The sequence below is a fragment of the Anabas testudineus genome, chromosome 6 (genome assembly GCF_900324465.2).
Source record: "Anabas testudineus chromosome 6, fAnaTes1.2, whole genome shotgun sequence".
In the NCBI taxonomy this organism is placed as follows: domain Eukaryota; kingdom Metazoa; phylum Chordata; class Actinopteri; order Anabantiformes; family Anabantidae; genus Anabas; species Anabas testudineus.
This window is the reverse complement of record NC_046615.1, coordinates 10,702,113-10,720,161: the sequence shown is the minus strand read 5'-3', so window position 1 is coordinate 10,720,161 and position 18,049 is coordinate 10,702,113. Positions and strand designations below refer to the sequence as shown.

The 18,049-nt window shown below is 40.2% G+C and overlaps 4 protein-coding genes across 12 annotated transcripts in view; 3 read left to right on the top strand and 1 right to left on the bottom strand.

The window, feature by feature from the left end:
- The first annotated feature begins 59 nt into the window (after positions 1-59).
- Positions 60-6,647, top strand: sinhcaf (SIN3-HDAC complex associated factor). 2 transcript variants are annotated; one of them, XM_026366247.1, is made up of 6 exons: positions 60-214; positions 2,515-2,642; positions 2,749-2,848; positions 2,972-3,095; positions 3,221-3,371; positions 4,456-6,647. In XM_026366247.1, the coding sequence occupies exons 2-6, from the start codon at positions 2,515-2,517 to the stop codon at positions 4,739-4,741; spliced, it is 789 nt and encodes a 262-aa protein (XP_026222032.1). In that variant the 5' UTR covers positions 60-214; the 3' UTR covers positions 4,742-6,647. The 2 variants fall into 2 exon arrangements, with proteins under 2 accessions (XP_026222032.1, XP_026222033.1); XM_026366248.1 differs by lacking the exon at positions 60-214 and adding an exon at positions 714-958.
- Positions 6,648-7,274: 627 nt separating this feature from the next.
- Positions 7,275-9,393, top strand: kxd1 (KxDL motif containing 1). Of its 2 annotated transcripts, none has more exons than XM_026366251.1 (5): positions 7,275-7,766; positions 8,030-8,149; positions 8,299-8,451; positions 8,527-8,573; positions 8,676-9,393. In XM_026366251.1, the coding sequence occupies exons 2-5, from the start codon at positions 8,052-8,054 to the stop codon at positions 8,930-8,932; spliced, it is 555 nt and encodes a 184-aa protein (XP_026222036.1). In that variant the 5' UTR covers positions 7,275-7,766; positions 8,030-8,051; the 3' UTR covers positions 8,933-9,393. The 2 variants fall into 2 exon arrangements, with proteins under 2 accessions (XP_026222036.1, XP_026222035.1); XM_026366250.1 differs by having other exon boundaries at positions 7,278-7,757.
- Positions 9,394-10,236: 843 nt separating this feature from the next.
- Positions 10,237-13,921, top strand: ergic2 (ERGIC and golgi 2). The gene is made up of 13 exons (XM_026366245.1): positions 10,237-10,644; positions 10,723-10,831; positions 10,930-10,976; positions 11,069-11,136; positions 11,249-11,289; positions 11,548-11,649; positions 11,732-11,824; positions 11,997-12,052; positions 12,192-12,290; positions 12,379-12,476; positions 12,570-12,732; positions 13,014-13,093; positions 13,202-13,921. Exons 1-13 carry the CDS (start codon positions 10,539-10,541, stop codon positions 13,286-13,288), a joined length of 1,149 nt encoding a protein of 382 aa, XP_026222030.1. The 5' UTR covers positions 10,237-10,538; the 3' UTR covers positions 13,289-13,921.
- Positions 13,922-14,211: 290 nt separating this feature from the next.
- The window catches only part of LOC113166205 (membrane-associated guanylate kinase, WW and PDZ domain-containing protein 2-like), a 61,938-nt gene continuing 58,100 nt past the window's right edge, over positions 14,212-18,049 (bottom strand). For 5 of the 7 annotated variants that reach the window (XM_026366213.1, XM_026366215.1, XM_026366214.1 and 2 more), the window contains exon 22: positions 14,212-17,349. In XM_026366213.1, the coding sequence (XP_026221998.1) occupies positions 16,655-17,349 (695 nt within the window). In that variant the 3' untranslated portion in view covers positions 14,212-16,654. Of the gene's footprint in view, positions 17,350-17,810; positions 17,894-18,049 lie in introns of all 7 variants that reach the window. The other 2 variants (XM_026366218.1, XM_026366219.1) reach the window with 1 other exon arrangement.

Below are 18,049 nucleotides of genomic sequence, written 5' to 3'. Positions count from 1 at the left end.
GTGATTGAAGAAAAAGGAAACGGCTCCACTCTGAAATGGAGGCGTGGAGACGACGCATGCGCGCTGTGTCCACAACTATCCAGTCCCGTCCACAGGCGCAGACATCAACAAGAGAGCGGGTTACTGATGCGGGTTGATTTTCATAATAATCACACCGCAACGACGCGCTACAAGGACTATTACTTTGTATCAGCTTCACGCAACTTGTGACAAGGTAATCAATGCAAACGGCTTTCGTGTGTTTTGTTGAGTCTTTTGCGCTTTAAGGGGTTTTAAAGTCCTGGCTGCGCTTTGAGATGTGTAATTCAAAACAAGCTTCGAGTTGTCTCGGAACAATTGCTGTTTTAGGCCTGCCACCGGAGCGAATCGGTGGTCAGCTTGACGTGTGGGTCACATTAGAAACAGTTAAAGTGAGCAAGTGAAGTGGAAGAAATGCGAGATTAAGGCAAAAAATGTGTTTAATAGTGTCAAGAAAATGTGCTTCATATGCAAGCATGATGAACAAGGGTTGAGTGTTGTCACTGGCTGCTTCGGTGCATTTGGATGTTGGAGGAAATCCCTCGTTGTGCGCCTAAAACCGGGCTAAAAGTCGGCTTTTACAGCCAGAAACAGTCTTTTTAAAATGCACTAATGTTAACATCGTGGCTGTAGTGCGCCTGCAGCCAACTACACCTTTACGCTCGCTAAATAAACCAAGTTAATCTCTCACGCCCACCCGCACCACAGATGCGTCTCAGCACGCGGGCGACGCTGTCAACAAAACAGCTCCAGCAAACGCAAACTATTAGTGATGGAAGCGAAGCTGTGGAAAGAAGAAGAAGAAGAAGAAGCAGCAGCAGTTTAGCGTGAGGAGACGGGCTGGACGAGCCGCAGCTCCCGACGAGCCGTCCCTTTGAACTTCGTGCACATGTAGTTGAAGGTGGACTGTGGCAGTGACGCGGCTCTGGAATAACAAAGAGTAAAGATCAAATTACACGTTTGTCTGAGAACAGCTTTTTCTCGTCGAATTCAACAAAGGCTACGTTGCTTTCGAAATACGTTCGCCTCGGTTGTTTCTCTCTGCACGAAGTTAAGGTTGGGAGGGAAAGTCGGGCACCGTCGAGTAGAGGACGGTCGTCATAAAATGGGTGCGCATGAAGCAGGTCGTGTGGCATGCCATGCTTCCTCGCTGGAGTGGGCGGTGAAATTGGCGACTTGCACTTTTCTCTCGATAAAAACAAGTGTATTTCTCGGTGTCTTCTTTTATTTTAAAAGGGCCACGTGTTGTTGACCCAAGTCCCGACCGCTTTCAGGAGGATTTTTACAGTTTACTTTTATTATTGCAGTTTTTGCGGAAAATCGCATCACACCCCCTTCTCCACACTGCCTCCGCCTTTGAAGTGTGTTGCCATGTTGAGTTGCGTCACGTACTGTATTCTGCTGCAGAGATCGTCTGCGTTTTGCAGATGAGACACTCGAAGGTGAAAACCTGGTGACGTGCAGACAAGACCGAAATGTTTTCTGTGTGATGCTGCTGTCTCAGACGGCACATGCATACAATAATCCAAGTAGGGTGCTTTCCTAGTTAGTCGGTATGAATTCGAGTTCAACATAATTGTGGGACTGTCTGACTTTAACTGCTGCAGTTTGTAGTTTGCACACCGATAAATAGACTTTCACTGTACCTTAATGCTGTATTTATTTTACTATGTTCGATGTTTTATTTCTTAAACTGTGCTCTCGTTCAGTATCGTTTACTAGACTGAAGCACGTCATTTTTCAAACATGCATCGTTGTCTCGTTTTCCTCTTCTCCACATCTCCCAGCATTGAGTGGATTCCGATATAACCAACGGAGTGAGAGGTGTTTGTTTTTTCCCCTCTCTGCCTGCTCTCTGTGGCACCGCACTGTCAGAAGACCCCGAGGACTGATGGCAAGAAAAAAACCCAGTCTGGGGGGCGCGGCTCGCAGTTTTGCCGCAGTTCAGGGCTACATGTGCGGTGGAGATTACATTTTGCCTAGCAACATAAATCATAATTCCTCTGCATAATCAGCGCGCTTATTGCATTTCGAGTGATATTTTTTTTTTTACCCCTGCACACATTTATATTTTGCCACGTTTCTGTCATTGGTAGTTTGATTTTAGCCATAACTAATAATGTATCCTCTGTAGCCTGGAGGCTTAAACTAAGTGCGTGCTTACATTATAGTTTGATTTTCCAAAAATGAAGCGTGCATCCTGTGAGCGCAGCATGGTGACTTGATCTGTCTGACACGCAGTCTGACTGTTGACCTACTTCCCCCATGTGGGTCACAGGAGAGATGCTCCAACAAAATCGCTTTCTCTGAATGTTTTAGTGGTTTATGATGGTCACAAACTTCGATTCTTAATGCACTTTTGTGAAATGCTACGAGAAATTAACCAGCTCTGGTCGGAACCACAAATGCATGGCTGGGGGATGTGCTGCACTGAACACAAGATGCACACCGATTAAAGTCTGAGATGTTAATTTTTTAAAATTTGTTTGCATGTAGATGTTTGGCTTTCATAAGCCGAAAATGTACAGGAGTTTGGACGGCTGCTGCATCTGCCGGGCAAAGTCGTCAAGCTCTCGTTTCACGGACAGCAAGCGGTACGAGAAAGACTTCAGGAGCTGCTTCGGGTAAGGGACACACCTGAACACGTGGTATCTGGACAGAGATGCAGCTTAATGTGTAACATTATGTATATGCTGTACAACGTGTCGACTAACTCTAATTGTTTTGCAGATTGAGTGAAACACGGTCGGGAGAAATCTGTAATGCCTGCGTGCTCCTGGTGAAACGATGGAAAAAGCTACCTGTGGGAACCAAGAAGAACTGGAACCATGTGAGTGAGATCACACTGCTGATATGCTGCTGTTATTTGGTCAGGGTATAATACTGAAATCAGTAAATTAATTTTGAGAAAACTGATCCTGTTATATCTCCCCCTTTCCTCTGCTCCTTACAGGTGGTGGATGCAAGGGGAGGTCCCAGCCTAAAGATAACTTCCAGACCCAAGAAGATAAAGTCCATCTCCAAGAAAGCACGTCCAAGCCAGATCAGCAGACTCCAGAAGGAACTTAAAAGAAACAGTACGTTTTGGCATTAAATACTAGCTATCATGCCAACTTCCATTAAAGAAGTATGTTTTCTTTCTGTTATACACACCACACATCTAATCACACCTCTGTTTTTCATGTTTTTTTCTGTCCACCAGATTCAGATGCTCACAGCACCACCTCCAGTGCCTCTCCAGCTCAGTCACCCAGCTACAGCAACCTGTCAGATGATGGCTCTGACACTGAACTCAGCCCGGGTTCCAGCCGCTCCCCTGTTTTCTCCTTCCTGGACCTCACCTACTGGAAGAGGTAGGTCAGACTGTGAATCAGTGGCAATCTTTGATGTGACGATTCATTCTTTGTTATTCAGATTTAGGAAAACACAGTCCAACATATCATTGGTTGTACACATTTATTATACTATCACATAAAAATGAAAGCGCAATGTTTCACATGGAAATAAGCCCTTACACTGCACTATTCCACACAAATGGGAAGTTTTGTTACATAGATGGTGTGACTTGCATTTCTCTTACTCTCCTGCCTGTCAATTCTGTTTTTACACGTTAGGGTGGGATGACCCACATCAATCTTTATAGTTCATATTTTGATGACAACTTCCACCTGACTAGAGGTTTAATAAGGGAGAATAATATAAACAGTTGTGTGGGTGTGCAGAGACTGAAGTGTATGTGTGTCCACAGCTTAAAACTAACGTGTTAGACACACCAGTAGAATTACGAATAGAATAAAGATAAAAACACCAGTTCATGTTTAAAGATAATCCACTTAAAAGTAGCAATAAAAGTATATTTGACACTTGCTTAAGTTACATTTAATGCTCTTTTTCTTTAATGGACCATTTTCTGCACGGTTTGGTCATTTAATAGAATTGACTGTTGCACATTTACATTTAGTTCTGCTGACTACGTACTAAGTACAACATGCTTTTAGAAATATTTAGTGTCTTCCAGACTTCCTGTGGTTTTCATATAGATAGATAGATAGATAGATAGATAGATAGATACTTTATTGATCCCCAAGAAATTTTGGTGTTGCAGCAAAAAAAAGAAAAGTCACGAAAAATGGGGGGAAAAAATCATAAGTAAGGCCAAATCTAACGGGAGCTACTGCAACAGGCAGCCAACTGAGGCGACGCCAGGTAGTACTAATATTTATATTTATATATAAAAAAAAAGAAACATGGCAGCTTAAAACAGTGCTCTGGGTTTCATTTTTTTCTTTTACATTACTTAATTTTCCTAAACACTTGCATACCAAGTTTGAAAAATTTACACTTACTAGTTAATGTTTAGACACATGCTGACTAACATGGTGACACAGGTGATTAGATATTTTCGTGGTGCCTCATCATGTATCATGTTTTGTATAGGCAAAAGGTGTGCTGTGGAATAATCTACAAAGGGCGCTTTGGGGAGGTGCTCATCGACCCCCATTTGTTCAAACCATGCTGCCGTAACAAACGGCAGCAGCAACAACAAGAGGAAGAGGAAGAAGATGAAGAGGACGAGGAAGAGGAGGAAGAGGAGGGCCAAGATAGCATGGATGTCACTGAGCAAAAATCCCAGACAGAAGAGGAAGTGAAGAAGACACCACCATGTGAGCAAACTGCAGAGCCTCCAACCAGGAGTGTAGCAGTAGTGGAGGAAGGGTGGTAAAGTCCAAACCATCCTCGCACACATTCATGAAGTAATATTGGGGTGCTGTTTTTTTTTTTCCGAACACTCGCAGAAAGAAGTTGCCTCAGATTGCTTTCAATCAAAAAGCAGCTGAAATCTTTTTGGTCTTCTTCATAACAATGTTGGAGGTTTGTTTATTATGTTTAAATGGTAATTTATGGATTATTGTGTTTCCTTATTGTCTCTTATTTTGTATATTTTTACCCTCATCATAATGGACCATCATTCAAGGTGTTTTTGATCTACTTCAGACTAAATGCTGGAGCTCTAGTTTGCTGGTACATTTAAAAGATTTATTCCAAAACGCAATAGATCCACTTACTTACAGGAAAAGGTGCTATTTGGAATTCATTGCTCAACATTTCCAACACACCACTGAGTCACATCCTTAATGTGGATATTTTATGAGCATATATGTTAAGATGGCTAATATAGTATGATATGTTTTGCTTTTTTTGTTCACAGTAAAGAGTCTCTTTTTTTGAAATGGTGGATATTTCGTTTTGGAATGAATGACTTTTATTACATTAACTGAGCACAGACCTGTACAGTATCCCTAGTGTTTGTGTCTATTCATATTGACATTCACTCCTATCAAAGAGTTTGTGTTTGTAGACTGGATTAGTGTCTCTGTGTGCAAATACATACGCGGGTCCCATTTAAATAAGGCCTATTCACAGCTTCAACAGCAAATACACCAGCCTTAATTATGTGTTACAGACAGTGCTAGTGTTAATTCTGGATTGGTATTAAGGAACAAAAAGAGACAGTAGCTATATTTATTGTGGCCTCAGCAACACATAGTGCATTTTGCATGAATGGAAAGCCACTCATCCAAAAGACCTAATGATCTGATGCATGAGTCTACTAAAATTGCATGGCCTTATATAAACTGTAAATCTTACTTTTATTTTTTTTGATCAATTTCTCTGAAGGTTTAACTTATTTTTATATGTAAAAAAAAAATGAAAAAGAAGAATAGAAGTGTCATTGCGTAATAATACCACACAATACGACAGCAAAACACACAATCGGTCTATAGTCAGTCAGCAATATCAATATCAGTATCAGCGATTTCCCTCATTCCTGGTTCATTGTATGGTAAGACTTTATACAAGCTGAAATTCTATGCCATTGCCTTTTATATACCACAAATGTGTTGTGATATATAGCCTAATTACTTTATTTATCAAATAAAAGCCAAAGCACATTGAAATTCACCCGATGTCAAATCAGTGCAGGTTTTCTATGGACACTTGTGCTTGTCCGAGGTCATTTGTATGTATGTTTATGGTCTTCTAAAAACAAACACTAATATGAAATTTCATACACGTGATGTTGTAGTTGGGAGCAGAGGGTGTGTTATGTACATAAGGGTTGGGCGAGCCTTTGGCTCTTATGTGGGTTTCATTATTTATTTATTTCATATTTATTTGTATCACTGCTTCCCTGCTTAGAAGTGTAATGCTATGATTTTTTTTCATATTTAGCTTCTGCATAGTATAGTTTTGAACATCAGAAATCGAATGTAATTCTCACGCAGGCTTTGTTTAACATTGCGTTGAATTACTGGTTGTCAATATTTGTGAAATGTGTATTTATTTACTCATCAGTTGAGTTGTGTGCAACCTGACTTATTCTGTATCATCATTTTTTATCTGTATCATGTAGACTGAAACACAATGATAGAACCAAACTGTACCTTCTCCCTGTTCAGCCTGTAGCTTAAAATGTTACAGAATAGTAGGACACCTTATTCTAGACTTGCATGCACTGTTGCTATGCATTTACTTAGCTTACAAGTTAGACAAAGCAGTTTTGTATTTTTTATACATCATGTACTTTTTTTACTTGTCCCTTAATAAAAGTAATTTTTGTGAGTTTTCTGGAAGTTTGGAGTTTCTGAATTTATTGGTGTAAGGTGGGTAAACATGGACTCAAGATCTACACTGAGAAGATCTAAATTCAGATAACCTTGAAGTATTCAAGTATTTAGTACCTTAGACTATTTGGAATGATTTATTTATTGCTCAACATGACTACAAGTTGATATATATCACATAATGTATAGGGAATGTATAGGTGAATTTACAACATTTCAGAGGCAACAAACTGCATATTTATCTTATTCTTTGTGAAAGTTGTTTACACGTACTTACAATACGATGTACTTACAATACTATTTACTTTAGTGCAATTACACTATAATCAATTTGCTTGAGATTTAATATTATGTTGTTATAAAATGTGATCTTCATCTAAGTCAAGAGTATTAAGAAATATAAGGTGTCTACATTAATAATCCAAAAAAGAATTAGCTATGGGTTCACATACTTTTTCCACTTTCACTATGAGGTTTTTATGGTTTTGCTTAAATAAGACGTGAAAGATCAGAATTGTTTTGTGATATTATTTTAGGCATATTGTATTTATTAATACTTGACTCAGATGAAGATCAGATCATATTTTATTAATGTAGAAGACCACGAAATTCCAAAAGGTTCACATACTTTTTCTTGCCACTGTTATTCTTGAATCATTGATATATATTTCTCTTTTCAGTATACCTCCGCGTTAAGCCTTTTTAAGTTACTTATAATTAAAGTATAATACAGCAGAGACTTTCAAAGACATCCGATTTATTTGCGGACCAATTTGTTTTCTAGGCTGTTCGTTTGTTGTTATTGTCGGCAAATCATTTTGCTGGGACATAATACCGTATAATAATTCCGTATAATAATTCCGTAAAATAATACCGTATAATAATCCGACTTGCTGATGATGTATAATTGTAAGTTGCGCAGTTTTAAATAAAGAACAAAAAGAGAAAAAGAGGCACCGGAAGTAGTGGTCATATGACAGGAAGTTAGAAAACACGGAAGCGCTTTGTTTTTGTTTTATAGCTGTCAGGTAAATCTTCAGCCTGCTGGTGTTGTTTTAAACAAACATTAACTAAATATCCAGAGGTTGACAGACAAACACCGTGGGACCTGAGGTAGATCATGTTTCTCCGCTTGTTATTATAGATTGTACGCTCACCCTGCTAACTCTGCTGATGTGTAAATACAGTTATCTATCGCTAACATTATTATTTTAATATCATAGCTTAACTCTGTAGATGTAAGGCCTCTGGTAACCAGATGCCACTGAATTAAGAACGATTTGTTTAAATAATAACATGATGTGTTCATCGTTTCAGTGGTTATTGTTGTTGATCTTCATGACAATGATGATCACACATTTCTAAACAAAGGTTTGTATTTTCAGATTGTATGTCTTGGTCTTCATCATGGAGGAGCCCACAGCATCTGACGTGTTCTGTAACAGGATGCTGAGCATGGTCAATACTGAGGATGTGAACGCCATCATCCAAGCTCAGAGGCACATGTGAGTGTCACGCTGTTATTTGTCTTTTTAACTTCATGTGGCTTTTCTGAAATGTGTGAGTTCCCTTGTATGTGTGGTGAATCTTATATCTTCCTTGAAAACTGCTACCTGAAGATTGATGTTGTTTTGCTCAATTACTGTGACAACAGGCTTGACCGCTTTGAAAAAACGAACGAAATGCTGATCAACTTCAACGGGCTGTCTAATGTGCGACTGCAGCAGATGAATGAGCGCTTCCTACTCCACACCCGCACCCTAGTGGAGATGAAGAAAGATCTGGACAGCGTCTTCAGAAGGATCAGGTAAACACTTTTCCTCCAGTGCAAACATACATTTACACACACACACAACCTCATTGGTCTCCTCTGCTTCTCCAGGACACTAAAAGGGAAGATTGCCAAGCAGTATCCAGAAGCTTTCAGCAGTAAGTTAGCATCTTCTCCACTATTGTAATTTTAAGCACAACTAACTTCCCTGAGAATCTGCTTATGTAAATAGCACTTCTAAAATATCCAATTTATGGCAGATATCCATGAATCACCAATCTTGGAGGATGATGATGATGAGTTTGACCCAGTCCCCCCCAGCGTTGCCACAACAATCACAACAGCCACCTCAGAGCAGAGCACAGAGTCGTGTGACACAAGTCCAGATGTGATCTCACCCACTGTGAGCAGATGTTCTGAAGATCTCTCTCAAGAGCCACCTGACACACCCACCTCTGATGTCCTAGAGACCGCTGTCCTACGGGATGAGGGTCCAGACTCTGTACCTGCAGAGTAAAACGACAATTTGGAATGGATTTATGTTATTAAACCTGAGCTTCAACCTTAGAACTATTTTAACAGGAGCATGTTGCATATTGGAGTCAGTGTTGACCGGACATTTCGAGTCGTTAATAGATCTGTGGGGAAGAGCATCACAACATTGTGTGGCAGTGAACCGTCTGTGACGATGCTGGTTTATTGTTGCATGCTTATTTGACTTATACCTGTATATTACTGAAGTCATGCAGACAATACTTGAAATTGTGTTGTGCAATATCCTTACCAATTTTGCAATTTTAACATTTAATTTTGGCATTTTGAAGAAATTCACACCTAACCTGAAGATGTTTATTGTGCTTTATGTTATGTCAAAGTCAAACGTTCTCATCCTAAATAATAGCAGTTAGGGTTTGCCAGCCATGACTGTTATTTTTTAGGCTCCAGTTAAAACAAGTAAATGCAATTTTAATACACAAATGTTGTCAGTAGCATTTAATCAGCTTTAACACCTACAACACAGTTCTTTCCTAGTTTGCCTTCTTTTTCTATTTAACAGACACTCTTATCCAAAGTAAGGAGGTCTTGCCTAAGGAGTTAAATATCGGTGTCAGGGATTCAGTGAAGTGTTACAAATGCAGAAAACCAGATTGATTTAGGTAAATTATATTAACAAATATAACATTTTACTACTACAGTTATGCCCATTAAAATGCAGTTTAGATGGGGAAAATCCATCCTAAAATTGACTTGGCATCTATGTCATATTTTACATCTTAGATTTATGCATTTAAAAAAAAAATAATGAAAAGCAGAGAGACTTAAAAACTGATCTATAGAAATCAAGTATCTTATTTTATATTATTAGTTTCTATATGTTACATGGTCACATTTTACGACTTACAGCTTTCAATCCAACATTCAAATAAAACCAGTCTTCAAATAGTGTCACAGTCAAAAACGGTATTGATTAATTGACTTTATTGTAAAAAAAAAAAAAAGTCTCTCAAAGATGAAAATGATGGCACTTATAAACCTATATTATGTTTAGAGTATCTACAACTGCAACATGTAATCAGTAACGAATAAAAAGTTCAAAGCTTTGCTTAGTTACCTAAAGCACTTATTAATTTAACAGCTCGTTATTTATACATTTTAATTAAGATGTGAAATCCGTTTTAAAACCTCTGCTGCTGTTTGCTCCAGTTGCCGTCAGGGGGCGCTCAGTCCGGCTCGGCGCAGTTTTTTCAGACAATGGGTCAAATGACAACGTAGCAAACCCGAGTTCACAATACTGCTGCCGGATATTTAGCATTTCTTGCTGTTTAACCTAGAAAATGAGCACATTAGTCGTAAAATACAGTCACGTCTTTTGTTCAGTTTAGACCACAATCATGTTTTAGCTCGCTGAGCTAGCATAGCTAGGTGTACTGTTAGCTAACAGTAACGTTAGCTAACAGTAACGTTAACGGTGGGAGCCTCGGTAGCCGTCATGGTCGACGTCAGCACAGAGAGGAGGACAAACATATGAACTCTACTGCAAACAACAAACGACCAGCGATTAACCAGCCGAAAGAAAGCATCCACTTTATGAGGGAGTCACCTGAAGGTGGGCTGCAGCTAAGATGAGGAGGCTGACCAAGAAGAAGGCTCTGACTCTGGTGAAGGAGCTGGACGCTTTCCCCAAAGTGCCGGAGAGCTATGTGGAGTCGACAGCCAGCGGTGGGACAGGTACAGATAACAGCTGACCACCTGCAGCATCCACACGTAGCCGAACCACAGCTTACACTGTCTCCATATTCTCCCTAGTGTCAGTGATAGCGTTCACTCTCATGGCTGTCCTCGCCTTCCTGGAGTTCTTTGTGTACAGAAGCACATGGATGAGATACGAGTATGAGGTGGACAGAGACTTCACCAGGTAGGAGACGTGCACTGATGCATGCAGCACTGGGATTGTTGTCTGCTCTGTGTCTTGGCCCAGTATGTTTCCTAACTGCATTTGCTCTTTATTTACAGTAAACTGAGGATAAATGTTGACATTACAGTTGCAATGAGATGTCAATGTAAGTGCAGAAAAGTAGATTTCAGCTCGTGAATAAGACATTAATGACCAAAGTGTTATTATGTGTTAACCTGTGTGTATTTATGAATGTAGATATAGGTGCAGATGTCCTAGATCTTGCAGAGACCATGGTTGCAAATGACGGATTGAAATATGAACCAGTGAGTATGAGCTCAGAAATTAATAAAGACAATGAGCTGTAAGTACAATCTGTCCCTTAAACTGCATTTAATCCAGTCTGACATTTGTGTTGTTTCTCTTTTAACTGTTTAGGTTAACTTTGAGCTCTCACCACATCAGAGATTATGGCACATGTAAGTCTCAGCTAAACTCGTTGAACCTGTCATATGTAGGACACACCCTAAACAGTTAAGGTGACTCTTCCTTTTAGTGCAAGGTAACACAGTTTATGGTCCATTGATCCAGTATTTACACACCAGCGGTCTAGATGATTATTATCATTATTGTTTATTATTAATTATTATTTTTCTTCATGAACCTATTCATATTTTTTATTTTATTTATAAGTGAAATATTGAGATCTTTTTTCTTTTTCTGTCTCTTGCTGTCAGGACTCTTCTGCATATCCAGGAGCGTCTGAGAGTAGAGCACTCTCTCCAGGATGTAATCTTCAAGTCTGCATTAAAAGGAGCTCCTCCTGCTCTGCCCCCAAGGTACAGGATCCTAAAAATAAGCTGCCCCATGATGGAAATGATAAAACAAGTGCTTAACTTTCTCCACATATTTTCCTGATAGTGAGGACCATCCAGCTTCCCTCAGTGCCTGCAGGATACACGGACATCTGTATGTCAACAAGGTGGCAGGGAATTTCCACATTACTGTCGGCAAGTATGTATCTACATGTCTATAAAACATTTGTTATGATTTGTTGATGAATTAGCTGATTAAATGTTTTGCATCTTTCCACAATATATGAATCAGACTTGACAGCATTATATCAATGTGTTATTTTAACAGTAGCTTTAACTAGTAGCCATTTTTGTGTTATTTTGTGTCACAGGTCCATCCCACATCCCAGAGGTCATGCCCATTTAGCTGCACTAGTTAGCCATGACTGTGAGTTTTCTATGCCTAAAACCTTGTTCTTCTAATGTGTTTTTATGTGTAAAAAGCGACGATACACTGTGTTAAAGTAGTGTTTGCTGTGACATATGAATCGATGAAGTAACTGTTTTGATTTGGTGTTATGTTACAGCTTATAACTTTTCTCACCGGATTGACCACCTGTCTTTTGGAGAAGTGATTCCCGGGATTATCAGCCCTCTCGATGGCACAGAGAAAATCTCTGCTGACTGTACGTACATATTGTGAAACACAATAAATTTTTATCTTATACTTTGATATATTTTTTTCATTGATGGATTTTTGTTGATTCTTTCCAGCTAACCACTTGTTTCAGTACTTCATTACCATTGTGCCAACCAAACTGAACACCTACAAAGTCTCTGCTGACACACATCAGTACTCAGTCACAGAGCGGGTAGGTTTAAATCGTGCATTAGTTTGTATATTTGTGTTATACTCTTTAGTTTAGTATGGTGATTGAGTCTGTATTCTGCTTGTCCTTTTGCAGGAGCGAGTGATAAACCATGCTGCAGGCAGCCATGGAGTCTCAGGGATCTTCATGAAATATGATATTAATTCACTAATGGTCAAAGTCACAGAGCAGCACATGCCTTTCTGGCAGTTTCTCGTCAGACTCTGTGGCATCATTGGGGGCATTTTCTCCACTACAGGTCCATGAGCTTACACACATACAAACCTATACACGACATTTTTTTTTTACCTGAAACAGTATCTGTAACACAGTTTTAGATTGTATTATTGACTCCCAGACAGTCATTTATAAATTAAACTACTACTAGTAGTAGATACTTTAACAAGTGATTAATGTTTTGTCATTTGGTGTACCAAAGATACTTATTGGTGTAAACAGAGCTTAAACAGAGCTATTTTCACCACAGGTAAAGCCTCATTATTATCAGCATCTAAAAGTTGGACTGTTTCTCACTTACAGGTATGCTCCATGGTATGGTAGGATTCACAGTTGATTTAATTTGCTGTCGTTTCCAAATGGGAATCTACAAGCGTCTTAAGGTAAGCAAATGCATAAATATTTGCTTCTGTATAAACTCTTCACTTTGAATGAAAACATATTTGGATATTGACTAAAACAGTTTAACCCTCTGTTGGTTTTTGCCTCAGGAGGCCCCTCTCAATGAGCAGGAAAATGGTGAAACCCCGATTCCCACTGTTACTCTCAAGGATAACAACTTAGCTGCAGCCAGCTGACTGACATCTCCCCATCTTGGTCTCATTAACCAGACAGCAGTGAGATGCTGGGAAAATGTTTACAAGTTGTTTATAAAGTGTGCCCTGTCTTTGTCAAGAAAGGTGAAAATATTTGTGTCATTTTAAAAATGTATTATTAAGATGATTAAGATGTGACGCTTTGTCCATGTGAGGGGCTGCAATCAATACTTCCACTAATGACTTCTGTCTACAGCTGCACCGGAACTGAAAAGCAAAAATGATTTACATCATTACTGTACTGTCGGCCTGAGATCATTAAATCGACATTGCCTATTGTTAAAGCCCCCATGTGATACCTACAGTCGTCTTTCACTTGGCTGATTAGACTTTTTGTCTTGATTTTGCTATTATGTACATACTTGTTTGATGACTCTGACATGCCAATTTAAGCGATCTTTCATGTAGTTTGGTGACCTCTCAGCTCACCTATGCTCTGCTTCAAGCTGAACAGAGGTCTGATACGGCTACAGCTAAGTAAAAACCTGTGGATAGTTTTAAATGAAAACTGTTAAAGACTGGAGGTGTTTTAGGATTGACAAGTGCCTATGTATAAATAATTGTTGCAAATATGGGGATAAGCTGATTCATTTAATAAAAGTCACTTTAAACTTGTTAAAATCATTGTTTGTATTTTGCATTAGTGACTCATGGTTATCATTAGCCACTAATATGTCCATTAATGTTTTGTTTTTAAAATGTAAAAATGTTGAATATCATCAAACACATTTCACAAGCGCCTAAACTTCATCCAACCAATAATATGAGCCCCAATTTTAAAATGGTAAACAGAAAGCATAGAGGATTGTTGTGTTTGTGCACCGGTAAACAAATAGAACCATTAATTGATTATAAAAATGATTGTGGTCAAGTTAAAACAAAGTTAATCAATCTCTAGAAAAGAATATTTTACACCATGTCAAGAGTTTATTTGACAGTATTTCAGAATATCTTTCAGTAAACAAGTTTTTTGTTTTTTAGCAAAATGTAATATATCAGTACTGTCGCATTTCATAAAAATAGTTGTTCACGTCTTTGAAACTACAGTATCAATGATACAGTAAACCATATTTGTAGGAATACAGCTGTACAAGGTGAATAGTACACAAGTAACACTACACAGTTATACTTGATCTCAATGGGGATTTATGGACGTGCCATCCTTCCTTTACAGGTTCCAATGAAGCAGTTTCTTTTTTGTTGTTTCTGTGTACAAAATCACTCACAGCAGGCAGGGGGACGGCCTGGACAGAGACAGAGGGCTGGATGACATACTGTTCCACCTTTTCTGAACTTTGACACTTGTATATAAGGTAAACACACTTTCTCCAGCCTAATGAAATGTTCTCATGCTCTCTGCTAACATGTTAACTGCAATTAATTTGAACTGTTCAAGAAGCACCCAGACCCCAAGTTTTACAAGAAACCACTGCAGGTCAAGTTCAGTCCTGACAACGCTTAATGCAGACAGTCTTACTGGTCCATTCCCAGTTTAGCTGTAGGTCCATACCAGTTTTCAAGTACAGCTTGGATCTGCTATTACACTGCATTCAGTCACAATGAGATTATTTTAAAACTCATCTGGTCCACAATGTTTATGAGAGCAAGCATCTTGTAGAGAGAAATGGATGACATCAAAATGGAGAAATGCAGGAGGAAAGTGACTTCGTCTGTAGTGTCTCAGGTTGATAGCAGCATACCTCGACTGCCAGTGACGAACCTGTGATCCAAGTGATATTTCAATGCATTTATGTCTCATAGATCATCTTAAATCATGGGTTCGACTCAGCGAGGAGTGGTGCTGCCTGCAACAGACAAAGCTGAAATAAGACTCATCTGAAACAACAGAATCTATGGTCCGCTTTGATGATAACCCTGTCTGGATGAACAGCTCGACTCTGCCAGACGACTGTAAGAAGAGGATGTAATGCTACAGGCTACATTTGATCCCCTGTTCAATACGTGGGGACAAGGGCAATCACTGACATTAATAGGTTGTGCAGCTCAGATTGCATCAAGATAACCGCATATACTGCTTGGTGTTAAGTCCGAAGAAACGCAGGCGCCACAACTCAACAGCTGCAACTGCTGGTATGTGTGCGTGGTCACTAACATCTGTTTTGCATTCAGTTCCCGAAACAAATCGCAACAGCTCTGCATTAGTTTGAGTAAGGCACTCCGCCCCACCTCATAACCATCGGCCTCCCCTTCCCCACACCGATGCCCCTCTCCCACAGTGATGTGGTACACATAGCACAGTAAAAGGCATAGAAATGGGAAATATAGACTGGACAAAATTTTTTTCTGTTGAGCATCAAATGAATACAACACTGCACAATGCCTGCATGGTTGACTGATCAAGTTGTGTACATAACTCAGTGGAGTTTTACGAGTTCTTACTTAGCCAACTGATACGAGTTCAGTTTGATGAAAATCTTATTTTCTGTAGTCTCACACGAATAACATCTGGTCAGCTCCACAGAGAATATCCTCTATTTTCACCTCTAAAAGACGAGCGAGTCCCAGCTTTATGACATGGTGGCTTATGTCCATGCACAAGACCACCGCCTCCTTCAGTGGACCAGGTTTGGTGCCTTGCACAGTCTTTGATATGTAGTTATAGGAGGACATGGAAATTGTGATCGTAAAACACAGCCCTGGTGTTTTTACTCTTTTCTTTACAATGCATCTAACTACAACATGGCCCCAAAACACTGACAGGCATGTTTTTGAGTTTACCAAATGTACATATTTTTAACATCTTTACATTTACAGGATATGATATATTGGTAGGCATGTGGAATCTAACATATGTCAGGTTAACCAGGTTGTCGCTTGGGTCGGTACCATGTCCTCCAGGGGTTTCAGTGTCACTGCCTCCATCTGTCAGATTCGTAGTGTCATTCTTTCCACTGTGCTGAGAAAATAGAGCAAAAGTAAATCTCTTGGATGTACAAATGTCTCTCCCCTACATGATCCTAAGTTGTGATGCGATAACCAATGTGAGCCAGACACAGCTGAGCAGTTAAAGGTGCACGTCAAAAGCACAGCTCCACTCAGAATCAACCCTTGGTGCTCCAGCTGACACCGTACTGTCGCATCTGAGGGTCCAAATGCCTACAGGTTGAGTAGTTTCCATCAGGTTTTACATTGTACGTCACAATAGCTGTGAAAGTTCTTCTGTTTTTTAAGGTGGTGGGTGTAATAATCATCTCGTAAGAACAAATTAAAATAAGATGGAGAAAAAAACTGGACAGAGAGAGAGAGAGAGGAGATTCTCAGATATCCACTGGTGACCTGAATGAGAAGCCAGACAATGTGATCGGGTCCAAACCAGCTAGATCCATTCTACCTGCTTACTGTGGAGGTCCAGGACCTCAGGGTGCCAGGCAGTTTGTCAGACCCAGCGATGTTCCAGGGCCCAGGTGAGGCAGCTGCGCTCCTCACAGGAGGATCTTCCATGCTTTTAGAGGGGCAACAGAGCCCGCTGTGGCCACTGGCTCTGTCGTCTTCTCTTGGGAACAGACTTCTGGACACCAGCCTCTCCTGGAGGCTGACATGTCCATCTCCACTGGACAATGAGGCTCCATTCAAGTTCACACTCACATATGAGTCCCAGGGCCAGACAGTGCTCATCGCCTGTGTGTGCAGACCCTTCCTCTCACAGCAGGGGGAGCAAGTCTCCTTCTGCCTCTCTTTTCTTTCAATCGACCTCCCCAGGACAGATTTAGGAGGCAAAGCCCGAGGCTGTCTGTCCCCTGGTCCACAGTCCACCTCTCCAGAACCCTGAGGGGTTCCCTGCCCCCTGATGATGCACTTCTGCTGGGTGGACCTGCCACCTGCAGCCCCTCTAATGGAGCTGTGGTCTATCATCTGTGGACCCTTGTCTGCCATGCACATGGTGGCCTCTAGAGGGAGCTGATGAAGGGAGTCTGGGGCTGAGACTGGATGGGATGAGAGCAATGGATTTGGGTGGGGTTCGAGGGTCACTTCCTGCAGGGCAGAGTGGGCTGTAGAAAGGGAATCCCAGGGGCCGGCACAGTCTGTCAGGAAATAAGAAATAAAACGTGTTAAGGTGGACTGGGATGAAGAACGATTGGTACAACCAGCATGCACGTGCATCCAGATAGAGAAAGAAAGAGGAGAGCAAATAGCAGAGAGAATGAAAGATTGACACAAGAATACAGTCACCACAACACATCCTGATATACTGTCAGGCTAAATTGCATGCACCTGAGCACACTGGACTCTATACTGATATGATACCTTAAGTATAATTTCCACTACATACAGACGTGTGACAGGGTTCATTCAGTGCTCGAAAATAAATAACACATTCATAGTTGTGTGACAGACTGATCCTGAACAGATTGAATTCACACAGTCTACTGTACAGCACTGTTCAGGATGGTATTTCAAATGCATAAAGTCGTGATCATGCACACATGAATGAACTACAGCACATCTACAGTGAAGAGAGAGAGACGTGCAGTTTTTCACAAACCGTGTCTTTGCCCATTAGGAAGAAATAGGGGGAGCTTAGTGTGTCACCTTTCATGCACATGGAGAGGTTGGAAGGTACCATTCCTGAGGGAAGGCAAGTAAAAGCCTATACCAATCATTAGATTTCAAGCAGACACGCTACAGCTAAAGATTGGGTTGTTACTTTACTGCTGGATCAAAAATGTTTTTTCACATACAGACGAGTATAAATTGACAATAGAAGAACAGAGAGGAGTAAAT

Excerpts from the sequence above, each read along its gene's own strand:
- sinhcaf (XM_026366247.1), top strand. The coding sequence starts at position 2,515 with ATGTTTGGCTTTCATAAGCCGAAAATGTACAGGAGTTTGGACGGCTGC. Across the intron at positions 2,643-2,748 it reads GACTTCAGGAGCTGCTTCGG|ATTGAGTGAAACACGGTCGG; the intron begins GTAAGGGACACA and ends ATTGTTTTGCAG. Across the intron at positions 3,372-4,455 it reads GACCTCACCTACTGGAAGAG|GCAAAAGGTGTGCTGTGGAA; the intron begins GTAGGTCAGACT and ends TGTTTTGTATAG.
- kxd1 (XM_026366251.1), top strand. The coding sequence starts at position 8,052 with ATGGAGGAGCCCACAGCATCTGACGTGTTCTGTAACAGGATGCTGAGC. Across the intron at positions 8,452-8,526 it reads AGCGTCTTCAGAAGGATCAG|GACACTAAAAGGGAAGATTG; the intron begins GTAAACACTTTT and ends CTGCTTCTCCAG. Across the intron at positions 8,574-8,675 it reads GTATCCAGAAGCTTTCAGCA|ATATCCATGAATCACCAATC; the intron begins GTAAGTTAGCAT and ends AATTTATGGCAG.
- ergic2 (XM_026366245.1), top strand. The coding sequence starts at position 10,539 with ATGAGGAGGCTGACCAAGAAGAAGGCTCTGACTCTGGTGAAGGAGCTG. Across the intron at positions 11,137-11,248 it reads ACGGATTGAAATATGAACCA|GTTAACTTTGAGCTCTCACC; the intron begins GTGAGTATGAGC and ends TTAACTGTTTAG. Across the intron at positions 12,733-13,013 it reads GGGCATTTTCTCCACTACAG|GTATGCTCCATGGTATGGTA; the intron begins GTCCATGAGCTT and ends TCTCACTTACAG.